Below are 20838 nucleotides of genomic sequence, written 5' to 3' on the forward strand. Positions count from 1 at the left end.
GACAAATGCCTTCTGTCAAGCCAATGAGTGAAAGTTCAACTTCCAAACATAGGAATGTATGCAAAATGAGCAACACTAAGACAATCAAGTTCAGCATGACTCTGGAGTTGTTTGATGAGGAGAAGGAGATGGTAAATGCCCCTGAGATCCTAGATGTGGCTCATGAGGAGACAATCAGTCCCTTTGATGCAAAGCAATTCTCAAAGCCAGGCCGGGCCCCTTTTTCCATTTGATCCTAATGGCATGACTCTGCGTGTTGCTTTGCATATGACACCGGTGGGATGAAGGATTGGACTAGGGGTAGTGCCTAGCCCATTAGTAGCACTCCATGCCGTGTTCCTAGAGCTGCATATGTTGGAGACCATGCAATTCCATGCAATGATGACGTTAAGGGCAACACTCTTGTTGATGAGGAGCAGTACATTGAGAACTGTAACCACTATCCCCTGATGCATTAATGGATTGTAAGAAACACCAAGATGCTCAAATTGAGAAGTAGCATTGATGGCAACAATGTTCATATGTTAGTGGACCACAGTAATACCCACAACTCTTGCAGTTTGGTAGGTCACCTCTGTGAGAGTGTTGCATGTGCTGAAGCATGAGAAGAGAGAGAGAGAGAGAGAGAGAGAGAGAGAAGTAGGGAATAGCAACAATATTATCCAAGGTACAATCCATAGCTAAGGGGGCTTAACAAGGAGAGAAAGAAAGAAAGAAAGAAAGTTTATTAAAGTCTTCAGAAGACCGATGGGTCTATGAGACTCTGAAAATCCTGATACAACAAGCTGTGGTAGTGGAGCTACTAAACGAGCGTCCATACCAATGCAAAATGCAAAATGCAGAATGGTAGTACTAAGTCCTAAGTACAACATAGTCATGTCGATGGTCGACTATATATCAATCTCAGCATTGTCATCAATCATGGTTGTAAGACACGTTAAGACACGACACGTTAGACACGCTTCAGACACGAGTGTCTAAAGTGTCTTAAAGATAAGACACGCCATTGTGGTTATAATAATAAATATTTAATTAATATATGTATAAGTATACAAATGTACAACTTGCTAGCATAGCTAGCTGCTAGATTCTAGAAGTACAATAAGCTACACTTAAATAATGCAAGAAGAAACAATGCACTTGTACAATGTAGTTAAGAGTCAAGACTCGTCACTCAAGACTTAAAAGTTAAAGTTAAGACTCACGACTGAAGAGCTCGCAAGTTTTGAGTACTAAAAGGTTTAAACTGACAATTGAATCTTGTCACATGTGACATGAATGAAAACTACGTCTCGATACATATAATTGAAAGAAAGCTTTCGACTCTCAAGACTCAAACCTCTAAAGATTCATCCTAATCTGAATCTATGAGGTCATTGCCACTGCTAGATCCAAAGTCACCATCAATGATAGCATGGCTAAGTCAAACTCAATGTGTGTTGTTACTCCTCACCCACCAAAAAAAAAAAAAACACTAGAGTGTCTAAAGGTGTCTTAAGATAAGACACGTGTCTTAAGTGTCTTATCATAAGACACGAGTGTCTTAACAACCATGCCATCAATATCATCATCATCATCGGCAACAGCAAGATATCGGGATGGATGAGGCAGTGGAGGCATGAAGTCGGCAATAGAGTGCTGTCGGCCACTCAAAGGTGCGGTCCTCGCACGTCTCCTGGTCGTAGCTCTACATCTAACAAGGGCTACTGTGACCCCCATCGGTCGGGCTCCGACTCTAAACAAGGAGGGGATGTCCCCAAGTGTGATCTGTGTGTCGACCCTCTGTCTGAGCTGTCGGGTCACAGGCTCTGGGTCACGGTCATGTCGAGGCCTTGTCTCGGCGGGGTCCATGTGATCTAGCTGGAAGTGATAGAGCTCTGAGAGGAATCAGCCGAGGAAGAAGTCTGCTCCTGTCTCCGTGCTCAGAGTATCCTCTCACGGTGTCTAAGTGCCTCATGAATGAAACCTGCCAAACACCATTGGTCTGGGTAGGAGAGGAAACTATCCCTGAAGAGGCAGTGGAAACGCCCTCGGATCTCAAAGTACACACGACACCTGAAGATGAAATGCTCCTCTGTCTCAACCTCTTGCATGTCACACAGTGTGCATATGCGCCTCTCCCTAGGTAGTCGCTCTACTCTGCCGCTCTCGATGCGAATTCTGTGTGAAGAGACACAAAACTGCCCAAGAGAGGACCTCAGCAAGTGAGGTAGGTGAATCTGCATGTATCCTGGTGGGTCAATGAAACCCTCCGCTGTGATGTGTAAGAAGTGATCTCTGTAGAAGCTAAGCTTCATTGGGAGTTCACTCGGTACCAACCAGGTTCGAAATGTGTGTAGCTGTAGTAGATCCTCACGGATAACTTGGTTGACCTTGTGTGATAAGACCGGAGAAAACGGAGCATCCATGCTATACTGGAAGGGAGGTAGTCTATCCATGTGGAGCCCCAATTGCTCAAACCATCTCTCTATACGAGCATACCAGCACCTCTAGTCTCCTGCTACAAGTGCCATAGAAGAGGATAGAGCTATCCATGGTAGCCTGCTATGCCCCGAGGTATAATCCCCATATTCCCTAACTCGATACAGATACGTGATGACCTAAAATGCAGCATCTAGCTGTAAAGGGGGTGACCCAAACTCAGCCTGAATGATCTAGTGAGGAACAGATGACTTACCACGAATCATCCATGATAACATGAGAACCTGTGGCCGCTCCACACAGGCCCACTCTGTATCCGACAAGTCTGGTCCCCAACAAGGGCTGTCGTACATCCCCGCTGGGCGAACCAAGGAGTCAAAAAGCAACCCCTTGGTGCATGGATCTTGAAAGTGCGAGCGGAAGCACTGCCTCTCTAGTCTGGCCAATGAAGCATACTCTCTACTTAAGCGTGCCTGCATCACGGGCCTCATAGTGAAGCTGGGTCCGAAGAGATAACCCCAAGATAATGATGAAACTATCTCAACAAATGACCCCTCAAATGTGAACTGCTCCTGACACATGATGGCTTGAGATGTATTGAAGATTATGACCTTGGTTTTACCCAGGTTGACCTTCAAATCATGACTCACAAAAGGACTGTGATGCGTCTAGGTGTCTCTGAAGCCCCTCTGCTGAGGAAGACAAGAGAGCCACGTCATCTGCATTGAGCAAAATCTGGATCAGCGTGCCCACAAGAGAGCAACCTACACCCCCCTGTGTCTGCATCACTGTCTCAAGCTCGTCAATGTAGAGGCCAAACAAGGTAGGCGACAAAGGACACCCTTGTTTGACCCCGATGGTGCTCATGATCTCGTCTATCCACCCGGATCCTGCCCGAACTCTTCCTGAAACTCTCTCGTAAAGTGCCATGACAGCCCAAATGATCTCCTGGTCATAACCCAAGTCCTGTCGGCGCCGTATGAGGCAGGCTCTCGGAACCGTGTCAATTGCCTTGCGGAAATCCACAAAGTAACAATAAACCCTCTGCTTCCGTGACCTCGCCTCCTCGATGATACATCTGAGCGTGAGAATGTGGTCAATGGTTCCATGATCACGCCGGAATCCGGCCTGTCCTGCTCCTCTAAGTCCTCGTCACATCCCATGATGTAATCAAAAACACTAGAGCCCCCCCCATGTGGAAAGCATGTGAAACCACCTGAAGCGGGCCATCTGTCAAGACCATTATAGATCATGAGATCATGTATCTTGCTGAGGTCTAATAGGGCCTGCCCATAAGATGAGAATGGACGTCACCTGTCAACTAAAACCCGTAGCATACCTGCCTCTTCAAGGTCAATATCTGGCAGCAGAGTGGAATCATCTCTCAAGTCAAGAAGTGGTACTTGACGGGCCCTTGTCCTCATGTTGAAGTCCCCCACTAGGAGGACTTCTCCATGGCTAGAGAAGTCAACAATGGACTGATAAAGGGTAGCAAATGGGGATGTCTCATCATCACCTCAGATATCTCTGGCAAAGTGGGAGGTCTCAGGGGGGAAGTAGCAAACTGCGACAAATAGATCCCGACTGTCCATGTGTCGAATCCGGATCCAAAGAAATCTGGAATGTGTATCTCTCTGCTCTACTGAAATGGTCCCCCAAAGTGTGGATCTGAAAAGGACTGCAACTCCACCTAAACCTCGAACTCCTCCTGTACCCTTCGTCTCATCTCTGTAGGCATTCTCCCATGTATATCCGCTGACTATTGGAAGAGGGCGCTCTGGACTATGATGTGTCTCTGTATAAAAGACTATGTCGTGGCCTGTATAGGATTCCGAGAAGTTTCCTGGTTCTGACCATAAGGTACCATTACAGTTCCAAATGGTGCAGGACAGGGTCTCGGATATCTAAGTCTCATAGACCCCGCTTCCCTATGTAGGGGAGGGGGCAGGTGCCCTACGAGGGCCTGTAAGAAGTCGTCCCTCTCATACCACTGCCCACTTCCCCTCCTTCCGGGCCTGATCCCGTTGCTGCAGCAAAGAGCGCCTCTCCTCAACCTGTAGAGGCGTGAGGTCCTCGTCCATAGAGATCACTGGCTGATCTCGAAGGACTGACCTGCGTCGTAGAGCTGAAAGCCGTGCCTGAGTGTCATGGAACCGTATAATCAGGGGTTGCCCTCGGTTGGGATCTCTCTCCACCTACCATACCCTCTCTATCCTGTGCTCAGCCACACCCAAAGTAGCGGCCACGAACGCAGTCGCATCTACCATCTGTGTAGCCTCAGTGCATGGGATCCCACGTACTCTGATGTTGAGAGCCTTACTGGCTCTCTACTGCTACTCCATGAGGGTAGCCGAAACGGTTACCCTTGCGGGTTCTCGTTTGGCCACATCAACCCATCTGGAAGTCTCCTCAATAGCAGATTGCATGCTCGCAATCTGTGCCTCGACCACCCGGGTACACCCTGGGACAATGTGTATGTGACCTCCTGTCGGAGCTGCATGATATCATGTCTAAGTCCCTGAATAAGACCCGCTTGCTCGCGAATGGCCCTAGCCTGCTCTTGTATGATGCAGCTCTGCTCCTGGTTGAAGCGGACTTGCTCCCATGCGAAGCGAGTCAGCTCCATCTCACGCTCACGGAAACTATGTATCTCCATGAGCAAGGTCTCACGGGCCTCTGGTGTATCAGCCCACCCATGTTCATGCTGAAACTGTGGTGACTGTGGCATGAAAGTGTGGCACTAAGTCCGGAAACTGAACGGTGACTGGGTGAACTGGGTGAGGAACGGAGATGACAGTGGAATGGATGAGGCAGTCCCAACGGGGTGTGGGAGCGTGGGCTGACTGAGAGGGAGAGGGGGGAGTGAAGCGTAATGCGGAACAGTGTATGACACCTCCAAAGTAGGGGTCATAAGCGGTGCGAGAGCTGTAACAGGAGAGGAGGGGAAGGGAACAACAACCAGCACCATGGGCATGAGTATGTCACTGATAGTAGATGTAGATGGAGCTGAGAGTGGAACTAGAGCTGAGCTTGAAGCAGGGGCTGAATTCGAAGTAGAGATAGAGATAGAGGAAGCTGAGGCTAGAGCTGAAACCAAAACTCAAACTGTAGCGAGAGCTAAGGTTGAGGTAGAGATAAACACTGAAGAAGCTAAGGCGGGTCCTGCCTTTGCCTTGTTGTCTACACTTCGGTTGTAACGTGTGTTCACATCCTCCAATCGTTTGCTTTTTTTTGTTGTTGTTGTCATCTTTCTCGGCTTTGTACCCCATTTCTCCTAGACCTTTAAGAGAATGCTCCACGAGAGAACCCCACAAGTGAGACATGGAGTGGAGAATGGGAGAGGGCCTTTATAGGCCCCCCAGCCTTTCAAGTCAACTAGCATTGGCTGGCCACTGATCAACCTACCAGGTCAGCTGACCCACCCAGCCATGTCAGCTAACCTAACCCTTCTTGGGTTGGGTTGACCTGACCATGTGGGTTGATTGACCTAACCTGGTTGGGGCCTAGTTTGGGCACCCAACCCAGCCCTACCTAGCCTACTAATCTAGCCTAACCTAGCCTATCCAAGATAACCTAATCCTAACCTCTCCTCGCAGGCACACCCACATAGAAATCCTCTCTCACTATGAGATGCCACACTTTGATACTCTCTGTGCAGCTCATGTTGAGATGAAGATGCAACCATGGACCCTCCACAGTGCACCTACTAGATTCACCTCGGAGCACCAAATGGCTTGGATCCTTGACACCATAACACCACCTTGAACAACAAAAGAGATGTCCTCAGTTGTGATTTCCAATGCGAGTCTTCCTGAGTTCCTCAATGGACACCACAACCTGTATCCTCTGGTGAACACATCACGAATAATTAGCCTACCAGACGTTCAAATGATCCGGCCGGTATCAGTCCGCATGCCCGACCATGCCCCCTCTCTGGTTGTGACCACTGGGGGACCCGGAACTAGTGCTAGAAGGCTAGGGCGATCCAGAGATCCTGCGCAACAACTACCTTGGAACCACTAGACTGAGTCGAAGATGTATCTAACTCTGAATCTTGGTCCTTAGATTTCTTCTTGGACCAACAATCCTTGGCCAGATGCCCTCTCTCTCCGCAAATATAGCACTTGCCCCATTTTTTCTTATGCACTATCGAAAGTGCATCACCTTCACCTAGAGTGACTCTGAGCTTTCCCCAATAGATGACAACTACGAGTAGAAGGGAGCTTATATCATCTAAGTCCAGCTGACTTGTGGCAACCTAGCACCTCAACGCTCAGGCAACCATGTCAAAATCTGGAGGAAGCTTGGTGAGAATGAGTGCCGCCAACTGACTTGTGGTGAGGGTAGCACCAACGGCCTGCAACTGATCATGGAGAACCTTTACCTGCATCAAGAAGATGGTGCTCCCTTTTGGGAGCTCGAGATTGTACAACTGTCCCTGCAAAGTGACAGCACGCATTGCCGACATAATAAACATGTTTTTAGTAGTTACTATTGATTGTAATGTTTCAAAGCAGCTTTACAGTATGTTTGATTTCATGCAAAATATTATATGGAAACCAATGAACCTACATCTTTAAAGAAGTATCTCAAGCAATTCAATATCATGATGTAATGGATAAAGAGTAATGGATGAAGATTACAATGCTCTCATCATGAGTACTATAATTCTCTCAAAATAACCAAAGTTTCCTTTCTCATATCTTCAAGTTGAGAAGAATCACATGGGATGCAAGTGGGTTTATAGAGAAAAATGGGACCATTGACAAATACAAGTCCTACCTTTTGCATTTTCCAAATGCAAAGCACTTTGTGAAGAGTCTTAATGTTGGCTTCAAATCGAGTGTGTCGATTCTTCTACCAGACTTCAAATCGACACTGGAAAAGACATAATTTCTCTGGTGCAAATGAAAATAACACATCACAAACCATACCTCAGATGCACTATCCAAACTCTAGAGTACCGGAGAAACCTCCTCTATGATTGTCCTGACCAAGGCCAAATATCCCTTTTAGTCCCGATCCTCCCAATCCTTAAGCTCCTCCTGTAAATCATCCTCCTGGGCAGCATCCAATTTGATAGAGCTCATGGGGCATTCAAGCTTCTGTTCATAGCCTTGAACAAGCTCCCACAAGCCCCAATAGATAAACCATATCTTCATGTTGAGCTTCCAATGGGCATAGTTTGAGCCGTCGAGCTTATCCTCCTTACTCGTAGACGGGGGTCCCATGAAGCTATTCCATAACCTCGTACTCCTACTGCTGACCTGACAAAAACAGTCCACAAAGCCGAGAGAAAGAGATGCAAGATGGGATGGAGATGTGAAAGAAACTGCCCTGCCGACGTCTCCAACATGGAACTCCGTTGCTGTCCACGATTCCAACAGGCTGCTACAAACAGCTGCCTATGTTCTCTGTCTTTGGACTAGTGGCCGACCCTGAGGGCTGTCCACTCCAGGGACAGACTGCACTGAACTGCTGCTGCTCGTTGTTGTGGGCAGTCATCTCCGAATTGCTGCCTCAATATGCCATGAGCAGTTGCTTAGACGCGCCTTAATCCGCTGCCTGGAACCATACCAGACTGCTCCTATGAGGAGGACTGCGGCAGATCGACCTCAAACAGGCTGCTCCAATCGCTCCTTAGCTCGGATGAAGGACCTCAGCCTTCCTCACGCAAGCTTCTAGGAACTGCCACCTGAGTGCGCCTTTGAGCAGGTTGCTCCTGCTGCCTCTGCTACAGCAAATCGTCTCGATCATACCAGGCCGCCTCAAGGGCTGGTGGCCGACCCCTATATGCTGCCCACTGCGTGGGCAGACTGCACCTAAACAGTCGCCTCACATTTGCAGAAGCAAAACTCACAGCAGCACTGAATCAGCAGCTCCTCGAGGTTTCCTCTACGTTGCAATGCCCTCACAAGTGTGTCAGCTCAGCCCTCTCTAGATCCCTCATCACCGATGGCAAATGATACCATGTGAGAATGGCGCACGTGCAGATGCGTGAGAAGAGAGAGAAAAAGTAGACACAGAAGTAGGCAATAGCAATTGTATTGTCCAGGGTACAATCCACAGCCAAGGGGGCTGGACAAGGTGAGAGAATGCTCCAAGAGAGAACCCCATAAGTGAGACATGTAGTGGAGAATGGGGGAGGGCCTTTATAGGGCCCCCAGCCTATCAGGTCGGCCAGCATTGGCTGGCCATTGACCGACCAGCCAGGTCGGCTGACCTGACCCTGGTTGGGTTGGGTTAGGGTCGGCTTGACCCGACCATGTGGGTCGGTTGACCCACCCTCATTGGGGCCCAGTCTGGGCACCCAGACCCAGCCCTACCTAGCCTACTGATTGTAAGAAATCCTAGATTTACTATATTTAGAAATGTGCTAAGGAACAAAAAGAAGACTGAAAACAGCAGAGAACAAGGAATATTTGTATTGCTTGAGTGTCTGTAGTCTCATCCATATAGTTGGGCCTCTCTTATATAGAGAGTGAAGAGTCACACATGAAAAGGTGTGTACTCCAAAGTGTATGTGCTTGAAGAGGTGTGTACCCCGTGTGAAGGGTGTGACCCTTGATGAGAGGGTACATTACAATAGGAATGTCTCTTCCATAGAATGCCTCTTGTGAAGGGTTGTGTCTCATAGGAAGTGTCCCATCGAAAGGGCATACCCTTTCACAAGTGTCCATTCATCAAACCATCCATAAGTCTAAGATATAGAGAAAGGAAGACATCACGTATCGTAACATCCCCTCCCACTCAAAATAAGACCTTGGTGAAAATATCACGGTAAATTCTGAAAATATTGCTGTAAAATGTCGGGGTACTGCTGTAAGTCTTCATCAGATTGCCAAGTAGCATCGGAGTCGTCCAGATCTCACCAAAGAACAAGGAATTCCGTGATAAGTCGATGTCGAGTCTCTCGCTATCGATGGTCCAAAATACGCTCAGGAATAAGGAGAACATAATCATCTTCAATTTCTGGGACATAATCACCTGCAGGAGAAACTGCTTCATCGCCTGGAATGTACGTCTTTAGCCAAGATATATGAAATGTCGGATGGATTTTACCCCATGATGGTAGTAATTCCAATTTGTAACTTAAAGGTGAATTTTTCTTGATGATCCAGAAAGGTCCATAGTATCTTGGTCGCAACTTAGGAAACACAGACTTAACCATCTTATAGCGATGCGGGGCTACAAATAATAGCACCATGTCACCAGTGTCAAATTCCAGGTGACGTCTATGTTTGTTGGCAGACCGTTGTTACTGCTCTTGCGCTTTTCGCATATGATCCCTGACTTGGAGTAGAATGTCTTGCATTTCTTAAACCAGTTAATCAGCTAGGGCCACTCGATGTTGAAGTACAAAATTCGTTGGTACAATCGGAGTGTGTCCATAAAGTGTGTCCATAAGCTGCTTGAAATGGAGTCATGCTAATGGCACTTTGGAAAGAGTTGTTATAAGCAAACTCAAGGAGTGGTAGATACTCTTCCCAAGCTGCTAGGCGTGACTGAATATAATGTCGAAGCATTTCTTCCAGAACTTGGTTGACTCTTTCAGTCTGGCCATCTGAATCTAGGTGGTAGGCTGAACTAAACAGTAGAGTTGTACCCAAAGATTTGAACAGTGAAATCCAAAAGTGACTGGTAAACTTAGGATCTCTGTCGGATATGATATTCTTGGGCAATCCATGGTGTTGGAAGATGTGTTGTACGAAGAGTTTGGCGATGTCCGGAGCCTGTGCACTGCTTTTGCAAGCAACAAAGTGTGCCATTTTGGACAGTCGATCAACAATTACCATAATCTGAGTGTTACCTCGAGAGGATCGTGGTAGTGTTGTAATGAAATCCATGAAAATACTTTCCCATCTTTCACTTGGAACTAGAAGAGGCTGAAGAAGTCCTACTAGAAGTCGTCGGCTTGCTTTCATTTGTTGACAAGATAAGCAAGATGTAACCATTTTGATGACGTCGCTTTTCATCTGAGGCCAGTAGTATGTTGCACTGAGTAACCTATAAGTCTTGTTGATGCCTGGATGGGCAGCATAAGGAACTACATGATGCTCTTTTAACAAAAGATGTCGAACATCCTTGTCATGTGGTACACAGACGTGATCTTGATAATACAGAAGGTCGTCCGTATAAGAATAGGATGAGAAAATCTTCTATTTAGAAGTCAAAGGTTGATCTTTTTAAAGAACTTGTACAACTGTGCCGAAGTCTTTATCATTGAAATACTTCCCCTTGAATGAATTCGGAACATCCACAGATAATGTAGAGATTACCATAGCTGATGCTAGAGTTAACCTGCTGACAGCATCTACAACTACATTGTGTAGTCCGGAAATGTACTCAATGGTCATGTGAAAGTTGGCCAGAAACTCAACCCAGCGTGCTTGTCGAGCGTTCATGACTGGCCGAGTAAAGATATACTTTAGAGAGTGATGGTCTGTCTTGACCACCGAGTCGGCTCCCATGAGATAATGTTTCCAAGAGCGATAAGCATGTACAACGGCAAGAAACTCCTTATCATAAACCGGGTATCGGGTTTGGATATCGGAATGTTTATGGTTGTCAAAAGCAATAACTCTCCCTTCTTGCATCAAGACTGCTCCTGTAGCGATGTCGGAAGCGTCGGTCATGACCTCAAATGGAAGGTTTGGGTCAGCAATAGCCATAACTGGTGTGGTAGTGAATGCTTGCTTGAGTTGTTGGAAACTATACTCTGTTTCGGAAAGCCATTGAAAAATTGCTGTGCTTTTCAATAATTCGGACATAGGAGCTGCGATTTCAAAAAACTGATAGACCTTTGTATGGTAGAAGTTTGCCAATCCAAGAAAAGAGCGGACATCATGAACATTCTTAGGAGTAGGCCAGTTTCGAATTACCTCGACCTTCTTGGGATCCACATAGATGCCTTGAGCTGAAATAACATGTCCCAAATATTCGAGTTGGGTCTTGAAGAACTCACTCTTCTCAATGTTGATGTAGGGAGAATTTGCGCGGAGAACCTCAAAAACTTGGTGAAGATGTTGTTTGTGCTCATGTAGGGATCTGCTGAAAACGAGGATGTCATCGAGGTAAACAATGACAAACTTATCGAGGAAAGGCTTGAAGATGTCGTTCATTAGTGTCATGAATGTGGCCGAGGCATCGTTTAACCCAAAAGGCATGACCAAACATTCATAGTGTCCATACTTTGTTCGAAAAGCTGTCTTGTACTCATCGCCTTCTCGTATGCGAATTTGATGAAAACCTGAACGAAGATCAATCTTTGAGAATTGTGTTGCATGTAGAAGTTGATCGAAGAGGTCATCGATGCGAGGCAATTGATACTTGTTTTTGATAGTGAGCTTATTGAGGGCTTAGTAGTCAATGCAGAGGCGCATTGACTTATTCTTTTTTTCCACAAGTAGTACAGGAGATCCGAAAGGGCTGCGACTCGGCCGAATGTGACCTTTGTCGAGTAGTTCGGTCACCTATCTTTGGATTTCTTCATTTTGAGTGTAAGAAACCCGATAAGGAGGTTTCGACGGTGGATTACTGCCGGGAATAAGTTCGAATGGGTGATCCACTGGTCGTCGAGGTGGTAATTGCTTTGGCAATTCCTGTGGAAAAATATCCAGGTAGGGCTGGAAAAAAGGTTGGTTGAGGTATTCAGGAGGATCCTTTGTTGGTGACTCCTCTACTGCCGTAACCAACAGAAGTGAAGTCTTTACTTGATGTTTACGAACCCACTTCTTTACTTGTAGGGGCAGAGTCAACTAGGGTTGAAAGAGAGTCCCTAGAACCAGTTAGCTCAATAAGTTTTCCTTCGTGGACAAACTGGATAGTATGGCTGCGAAAACTGATTGATGGATCATAGTCATAGAGCCACTGTTGTCCAAGTATGACATCGTACCGAGAAAGAGGCATGATGTTGAAGTTCAACTTGTCCATATAATGTTGGATGCGAAAAGACAAGTTTTTGATCTTGGTGTTGCACAAGAAGGTAGTTCCACTTGCGAGTTCAATCTGATAGTCCATGGGACTAGGACTGGTGGTCAACCGAAGTTTGTCGACGATGAGGATAGTGACCGTTGTTCCACGAATCGATCCTTGGACACAAAGTACTTGAGTGGCCAGGGAAGCTTCGGGGTTGCTCGCAAGGCTCATGTGGATGGTATTTGCCATTCGAATAGCTTTGCCTTTCTTGTCTTGTGTTGGGGTAGCATCTTCTGTTTGGGAAGTGCTAGGTCCATATTGGAATTTTGCTTTGGTCGCTTGGGACAATCGAACCATCTATGGTCGCCTGTACAAACGGTACAAAGTTCTTTTGTGCTGGAGTTGTTCTTCTTGTCAGTGGCCGCATGTCAGTGGCTGCACCTTTATGTTGGGGATGACGGTGAAGAAGAAGAGGCGTGATCCTTGGGGGAGTGCTTCTGTTGGGATCCACAATACGATTTCTGAGACTTGTGGGGATCTTGAGATTGTCGCTGACCTTGATTACCCGAGTATTTTCTAAACTTGGGGTTATCTTGAGGGCGAGTACCTTTGGCCATAGTAGAGTTCTGTGTTCGATTAGCACTCTGCTTCCCTGTGTTTTGGAAATCTGTAATGCGCTCTGCGTAAGCAATAGCGCCAGCTATGGTGGTGATGTTTGCTTTGAGGACATCAATGCGTAATGAGGGATTTAGGCCTGAGATGAAAGCATGAAGGCGATCATCATCAGTTAAACCATCAATATCCAGCACCAATGTGGTGAATTGAGAGATGTAGGAAGACAGGGAGCCTGTTTGCTCCAACTATCTGAGTTTTGATCGTGCTTGGAAATCCGCATTGGCAGGTATGAACTGCTTACGGAGCACGTGTTCAAAACGTTCCCAAGTTAACACACTTTTGCCATCCTTTAAGCGTCGTTGCCACCATAGGAAAGCTGTATCCTTGAGGAGGGAGGCTGCCAAGGCAATCTTTTTGCCTTCAGTGAGGTCAACAGTATCAAAGTACATGCGCAGAGTTTTGCGAGCCATTAGTCAACTGTTCGACAATTTCGTTGACCAGTGTAGGCTTCCGGAAGTTTAATGTCAAGTCTTTTAGTTTTGGAAGCTTGGAGTAAGCGGTAGAGGGCACGGAGTTCAGTGTTTTCTACCTCAGGTGGGAACGAGTCCACATAGTCATTCGATGGCGTCACGTCATCCTCTGTATGTGTGGTTATGCGAGAATCTTGGAGTTGTTGGACTTTCTGGACCAAGTCGGAGATGCTGTCTTGAAGCTGAAAAATTTGAAGTTGAAGTAGTGCTTCGCCTTGTAAGTTGACTTCAGGGACCTTTTTTGGACTTGAGTCGCTTATCTCCAGAGAGGCTGCATGCAAGCGTTGCGACATATCTGAGATCCTTGTGAGAAAAGCACGAACCTACGCTCTAGTTTGTACCATTCTTGGAAGAAAGAAGATTCGGGCTGCTCCCTGAGGTTGCTCATGTCGGAGGGGGCAGGAGAAGCAGGATGGAACCAGCAGTGGAAATCTGATAAAGGAGGTCCTGTCTGAGGTAACACCGGTGATGCCGAAATAGGTGTTAACTGCTCGTGAGAGTACAGGGGTAGGTTGCAGAGTCCACGGATCTGAGAAGGGATAAGGTGCTGCTGTCAGGAGTGGAGGATATCCAAGAGAAGGAGTGCCTTCAAAGTATAAATAATGTCTTGGGAAAGGTACAACCTGTACAGGAGGATATCTGGGAGCTGAAGGAGGTGGAGAGTACCCTGGAGATGCTGAAGCTGAGGGGTAAAAGTCTCTCCAAAAATGGAGAACAAACTCGTGAGGAATATCGGGTTCTGGGTATCTACGTGTCTCGTGGAACACAACCTGGACTGTGCTGAGGAAGTAATGTAACTGAGGTGCCTCACGCAAAAGGTATAGGATGTGGTCCAAGTCACTGGAAGGGCACGTGACACAGAAGACCCACGATGCAAAAGCTCCGAAATGGGCTGGTTGTGCAATCTGAGCACGATATTGTGTGGTAGATGATGCCTGAGGTGTCCTTGAAGGGACTGGGGAATTACCAGGGGTTTCCATGCTTTAAGGAGGAGGCTTTCATTTGCTGTAATTTGATAATGAGTGTCAAATAACAATATGAAAGAGAATCCTTAGAAATAGAATGGAAAGAATCCACCTGGAATAGATTAGAGCTGCCCGACTGTGCTGAAAAGCGTATACTAGCGGTGGGCTTCGAGCTGAAAAAAGTACAACATCAATTGCGAGTTGAAGGAGGTCCTAATGTCAGGCTTCAAGTTTTGAAATTAGGGTTTGCTGTAGAGGGAGGCGATTCAGCGACCAAACAGTCCAGTTGTGGGCAGAAAGATGTTGCCAACAAAACCACGAACCACACAGGATCTCGATCTGTTGTGTAGAGGCGAGGTTTTCTTGTACAAGAGGGGCTGGCTGAGGGAAATTGCTGAACAACAAGGCCTCTATTCGCAAGCTGAGATGGCGAGGTGAAGAGATCTAGCAGGCTGTGCAGAGATGGGCGTCAGGCTGTCACTCTTCAGGGCGATGGAATGCATCCATGGCTGAGCAGATGCTGGCAAACAGATAGAAGGCTGAGGGCATGATTGGCATGACTATGGAAGGCCGCCAAAGGCTGAGCACAAGGCTGCAAACAGAAAATGGCAAGCTTGAAGTGGGCTTGGCATGGGCTGGCAAGCAGGCTTGGCGTGGGCTGGCAAGAAGAAATCGGCAAGGGAGGGGCAGAATCGACATGAATAGACTGTACGAAACAGCAGGCGCAACTTTCGAGAAGAAGGCGCGACTTACGAGACGCCAAAAACCGATTTACAAAGGTTGCAATAACTACTAGGCATTGCTTTTCCAAAAAATTAAAGGCTGGATTACTTGAACGTAAGGTTAGTCTTGAGTTGGGCCTTAGGTTTAGGGCTGGTTGCCCTTTTTAGGCCCTCTAACTACCCTTTTGTAGGGTGGTGCTTGGTGCCAAAGGGTGTGCCTATTCTAAGGGGTGTGACCCTTGGAATAGGTGTACCTTTTTGTGAAGGGGTGTGACCCTGTTTTAAAAAGGGGTGTCCCCACACGAAAAGATGTCCTTTTTTTCACGATGGGGTGTGTCCCTTGGGTGAAGAGTCACAAACTCTTCATCAAAAAGTGTGTACGATGGTGGAAAAGGTGCGTCCCTTGGTTTTGAGACAGCCCAAGCACATCAAAAGACACGATTTTTGTCGTGTCATGATGTGAGGGAGACGAAGAGGCCACTGATGACTTTAGGTGGGGTTGGCGCTAAAAATTTTTACACTCATTCTCTCCATCTCTTCCATGCACAATGTGCGCGGATATCCTTCTAGCGGAAAGAGATGTATCAAATAGGCGCTAGAAGGTGGGGGGCATTTCCTACACGCAAGAGCGAAATTTGCTCTGATACCACTATAAGAAATCCTAGATTTACTATATTTAGAAATGTGCTAAGGAACAGAAAGAAGACTGAAAACAGCAGAGAACAAGGAATATTTGTATCGCTTGAGTGTCTGTAGTCTCATCCATACAGTTGGGCCTCTCTTATATAGAGAGTGAAGAGTCACACATGAAAAGGTGTGTACTCCAAAGTGTATGTGCTTGAAGAGGTGTGTACCCCGTGTGAAGGGTGTGACCCTTGATGAGAGGGTACATTACAATAGGAGTGTCTCTTCCATAGAATGTCTCTTGTGAAGGGTTGTGCCTCATAGGAAGTGTCCCGTCGAAAGGGCATACCCTTCCACAAGTGTCCATTCATCAAACCATCCATAAGTCTAAGATATAGAGAAAGGAATACGTCACAGATCGTGACACTGATCTAGCCTGACCTAGCCTATCTATGCCTACCTAAATCTATAGTCTCCGGGTGAGCACACCCACATAGAAGCCCTCTCTCATTATAAGATGCCATAGTTTAACAACCTCCCCACCTGTAAGCCCCCAAATGAGAACATGGGGTAGGTGTACCAGCAGAGGTTAGATACCACATAGGCAGAGAGAGAGTCTGCCACAGGGGCAGATCTGACAAGGAGTGCAAGGCTGCCACATGGGCAGCATGTACAGCAAGAAAAGGCTGGACCTGTGCAACTGCAATGTGGCAGTTAGGCAGCGCCTGCAGAGTCAGAACATGGCTGCTCAAATGTAACAATGGCATACGGACGAAATATATCATTCATCATTTATTGGAAAGTGGCATGTGCATTCGTGAGTCGGAACGGTAACATCAAGAACTTTAAATGCCCATATCATGTACAAAACCCTGTCTTGCGGACATCTTCCTCTCTAATATGGATCTGGTGCCCCGTATGTAGATCAAGCTTAGTGAAACGGTTGCACCATGTAAGGGATCTCTGAGGTCATCCATGTTTATTTTAACGGACACTTAGTGGTGGTGCAATATGCGCATGCTCACGGGTTAAAGTCTGCGAAAACTGAGTGAATCATTGAATTCTATGATAGTGTGTAAAATCCGCCACCCATTGACTGATATCGTCAACTGAGATAATTTGGCCAAGGTGTAAGAGTTCTCTTTTGAAGAACTACACTTAGTCATCTTCGCATATAGAACCTTCTCTTCAAAGGACAGTCCAAAATACCTTTAGATGTTCTATGTGATCTGACAAACTACAGCTGTACACCAACAGGTGATCAAGAAATGCGATGACAAACTTTCCGAGAGGTCTGCATGCACCAGATGTCTCCGCAGGAGACAGGAGCAAAGATGCAGCAAACAGGAGCTGTTTGGAGCTGCAGGACAATGCGTGGATTATAAAGGTCCCAATTTCCAAACTTTTTAAGGGAGGAGAAAAAGGAAGGAGATCAAATATAGACATGTTGTTTGGACTGATGCTCTGGATGCATGCTTTAACTACCGCACCAATGTTGCATATAGTGGACCAAATTGTAGCGGCGACAGATTCCAGTGATTATGCTATAGGTTTAGCCTTGTTTATAGGATGTTCAACCTGTTGTGTTTATTAGTCAGAAGTTGACTCCAACACAGGTTAAATATCATACGCATGAAAAGGAACTTTAGTTGCAGTTCATGCAATGAAGAAATGGAGGCATTATTTATATGGATCCAAGTGTGTGCTGTGTGTGGATAAAACATCACTAAAGTACTCCTGTACTGCGTCAGACTTTGCATGTATGAACTTATGTAGGATTTCAATTTTGAAATCCCGTGGTGCCGCTAATGTGGTGGCTGATGCGTTAAGTCACATTGGTTTTGTGAACTTTATGAGTTTCGCTGAGATTCGAAGTGATCTCTTTCTATCCCTTAAAGGATGGTTGGCTTCAATGGAATGATATGACTTTAGCATTGATTACAAGAAGGGAAAAGAAAAATACGATTGTAGATGCTTGTCCAAAATGTGGGCTTGCACATTGTTTTGCTGTCTCCAGCATCTACACAGGGAGTTGAGCGGAATTTGAGGGCAGCAGCCATATTTTCAGACTTGTACGACCCAGCATGCCAAAATCATTATAAATTAAAGTTGCATTATTGAGAAAATTGCAAAGTATCTGACAAAATGCTTGCCACGCCAGCAGAGAACAGTGGACAACAAGCTGTCGGCTGTTTTGTTGCAGCCATTGCCATTCCAAGAGGCAAATGGCATGGATTTATTTCTGGGCTGCCTTCTACAGATTTATGTGGTGGTCAATAGGCTTACCAAACCAAAGTACGTATCACGTCGCCTGCCAGCTCATTGATCATGGGTTCAAGCTTCATGGCTTTCCTGAGAACATTGTGCGTGATAGAGATACAAAGTTTATGCATAGCTTACATTTAGCAGGAATTATTTACAGCATAGGGCATCATAGTCGCTCATAGTACAGCATACCATCCCCGAGACTAATGATCAATCTGAGGGGGTGAATCTAAGGAAGGCACTTCTGCCATGACATTCAAAGAGTGAAGCAGTCAGCTGGCCCTGTTAAGGATCAAGTCGCTTTCAAATAATACATTCTGCGATTCATCAAAGGGAGAAAGGAAAACACAAACCAAAATCTTGCTCTCGTAAACGAGGCTCCTCACGCACCCCCGCGATTCGCTCCCGCTCAAAGGCCATTCCGATCCCACGAAGGGTCTGTAAAGTGCGTTTGTAAGGCGAGACGTAAAAATAAACGCGCCAGTCATCAGCTCCATCGCCTTCTATTAACTTTCTAATATTTATCCCACACTGGATCGCTTGCTTCCAACCACTTTCAGTAAGAGCTATTTTGTTATCAGGAGTCCTGGTGTACGCGCTCTCGTCAACATTGCCCTCGCTTTGACCATGTCGTACCAAAATGATCCTTTTGGGGCGAGGAGGGCGCTCAGGTCCTAACGATTTCTCCGGAAACGCATTCCCGTTTGGAGGAATAGTGCAGCATTGTATGCAAGGCGAGTGATTCTGGTGAGGGAGGGTGAGAAAGGAAGCTGGGCTGATTGAGGACAGATGGGAATTCGACTCAAATTCTTGGACCGAAAATCTGGATGAGCCCAAATGCAGGGAGCAATGGGAGGATCGCCCAGAAGTGTTACTGGAGCTGCAGCTCCAACTGCAAGGAGCATAGAATTGTGGCAATGATGAGAACGATGATGAGGATGAGGCAGCAAGCAACCCATCTGCAAACATGTCAAGCTGAGCAAGCTTGGCAACGCTCAGGACCTTGAATCTTCTTCTTCCAACTTATCAGCAAGCTTGCCAACTCTCACACTTTCAATCTTCTTCCAACTTTTGCAAGCTTGCCAACTCTCCGGACTTTGAATCTCCCTTCCACCTTTTAGCAAGCTTTGCAAACAGAATTTCATTTCCACACGGGATATCTGTTTGTCCCCCTTTTTACTTGCATGGAATATCTTTTAGATTCCTCTCGTGTGCTCAAATCTCGCATTCCCAAACGATAGGTAGATTCCTCGTGTGCTCAAATCTCCCATTCCCAAAAGATAGGGTATCTCCCTCCCCATTTTATTTACTCCTCTTTTCTCCAACCCCCTACCCTCGACCAACCATCCTCAATGCACACACTATGCAAAGAGCACACTCCCACGCAAGGGAGTGAATCGTTTCGAGCATCTCCATCGCTTTCGCCTGGCAAAAAGGAGCTCCCATTAACATCAACAAAACCCATGAAAATAGGAGTGAGCATCAAATTTCTAGTTTTTTCTCTCCATTCTAGCAGAAGAAAACGAAAATGGATACCTACAACATGTTCAAAGTGTTTGTCGATTTTGTTCTTCCCACGCATTTCCCGATATTGCTGAGTTGAAAATTGAGCCTAGCAACGTGGGAATGCATTCAAGCACTTCATATTAACACAGTAATATCACAGGCTCTACTAGGAAAGCACAAAATAGACGTGTTGCATGCAGGTGTTGCATGCTGACATGCTTTTTCTATGTTCATGTGGATCATGGACCATTCTAAATGCGCAAACTATGCAAACACTTGATATTTAACAAGGTATTAGCGGTGACTCTATTAGGAAAGCAATAAATGAACATGTTGAATGCGGTTGCTACATATTGACGTGCTTTCACTATGTTTTATGCTAGTTGATTTAAAAATTGTGTTATGGAATGATCAATCCAATCTCCTTTAACTACGGGTTCTTTCATATTGTATTCATTCATTGAATATTGTTCTAGCGAACCAATTTGTAGTTTTTAACATGTGTGTGTTTAAATCTCCAATTAAAGATAGTTTATATTTACTAGATAAACAACTCACAATGTCATTAAAAATGCAATAGCCATTTTACAACCTGAAGAAGAGGGTCGATAATTGTTAATTATGGTAGTCTCTTGAAGCAACATTCTTGCTATTGTAGTCTTTATGCAATTTTAATCATAGTAGCATAGTCTTCTAAAAGCAGAATGTTGCTATAGTTGATTATGCTTACCAAAATTGTTAACTATAGTAGCCAAGTCTCTTCAAGCAGCAAGCTTGCTATTATAATCTCTATAAAATGGTGTTGATAAATGTAAGTCTTCAGTAGTTTTAACTCCTTATTTGAGATAATCACAGCTGGTAATATAGCATGATTATTGTTGTCACTGTTTCTCCCATATGCAGGTTCCGAGGGTGTTGGTCACCTATACTCGTGTCGTTGCTCATTGTAGCATAGGTGTTCACAAGTGTAGCATAGGTCCTCGGGTCGTGTTCTGATGAGAGGTGTAGGATAAAGCGTGGAAAGTAGATCTCATGCGCGCGTGAATGAGGAAGAGAGCTTAATCAAACGAATGATGGAGGCTCTCGCCTCCACGGGAGTTCAAGGGTTTAGAAGGGAATTTCAGGGTTCGAAAGGGGGATAGGGTTGAGAGGGCTAACTAGGAGTTCCAGGGTTTAGAGGGGGTTGCAGGGTTTAGAAGGAGTCCAAGGTTGAGGAGTGGAGAGCTAGTCTCCTTCGCGGATTCGAAGGATAAGGGTTGAGGAGGAGGGACA

The 20838-nt window shown here is 46.0% G+C and overlaps 1 protein-coding gene across 2 annotated transcripts in view; it reads right to left on the bottom strand.

Moving 5' to 3' along the window:
* Window positions 1–19275, bottom strand: part of LOC147904889 (phosphoglycerate mutase-like protein AT74H) — a 31040-nt gene extending 11765 nt beyond the window's left edge. For both annotated transcript variants that reach the window (XM_087396093.1, XM_087396099.1), the window contains exon 1: window positions 18414–19275. In XM_087396093.1, coding sequence (XP_087252219.1) covers window positions 18414–19029 — 616 coding nt within the window. In that variant the 5' untranslated portion in view covers window positions 19030–19275. The remainder of the gene's footprint in view (window positions 1–18413) is intronic.
* Between the last annotated feature and the right edge of the window lie 1563 nt (window positions 19276–20838).

The sequence above is a fragment of the Dipteris shenzhenensis genome, chromosome 2, assembly GCF_047967505.1.
Source record: "Dipteris shenzhenensis isolate YYH24624 ecotype China chromosome 2, Dip_SZ_1.0, whole genome shotgun sequence".
In the NCBI taxonomy this organism is placed as follows: Eukaryota; Viridiplantae; Streptophyta; class Polypodiopsida; order Gleicheniales; family Dipteridaceae; genus Dipteris; species Dipteris shenzhenensis.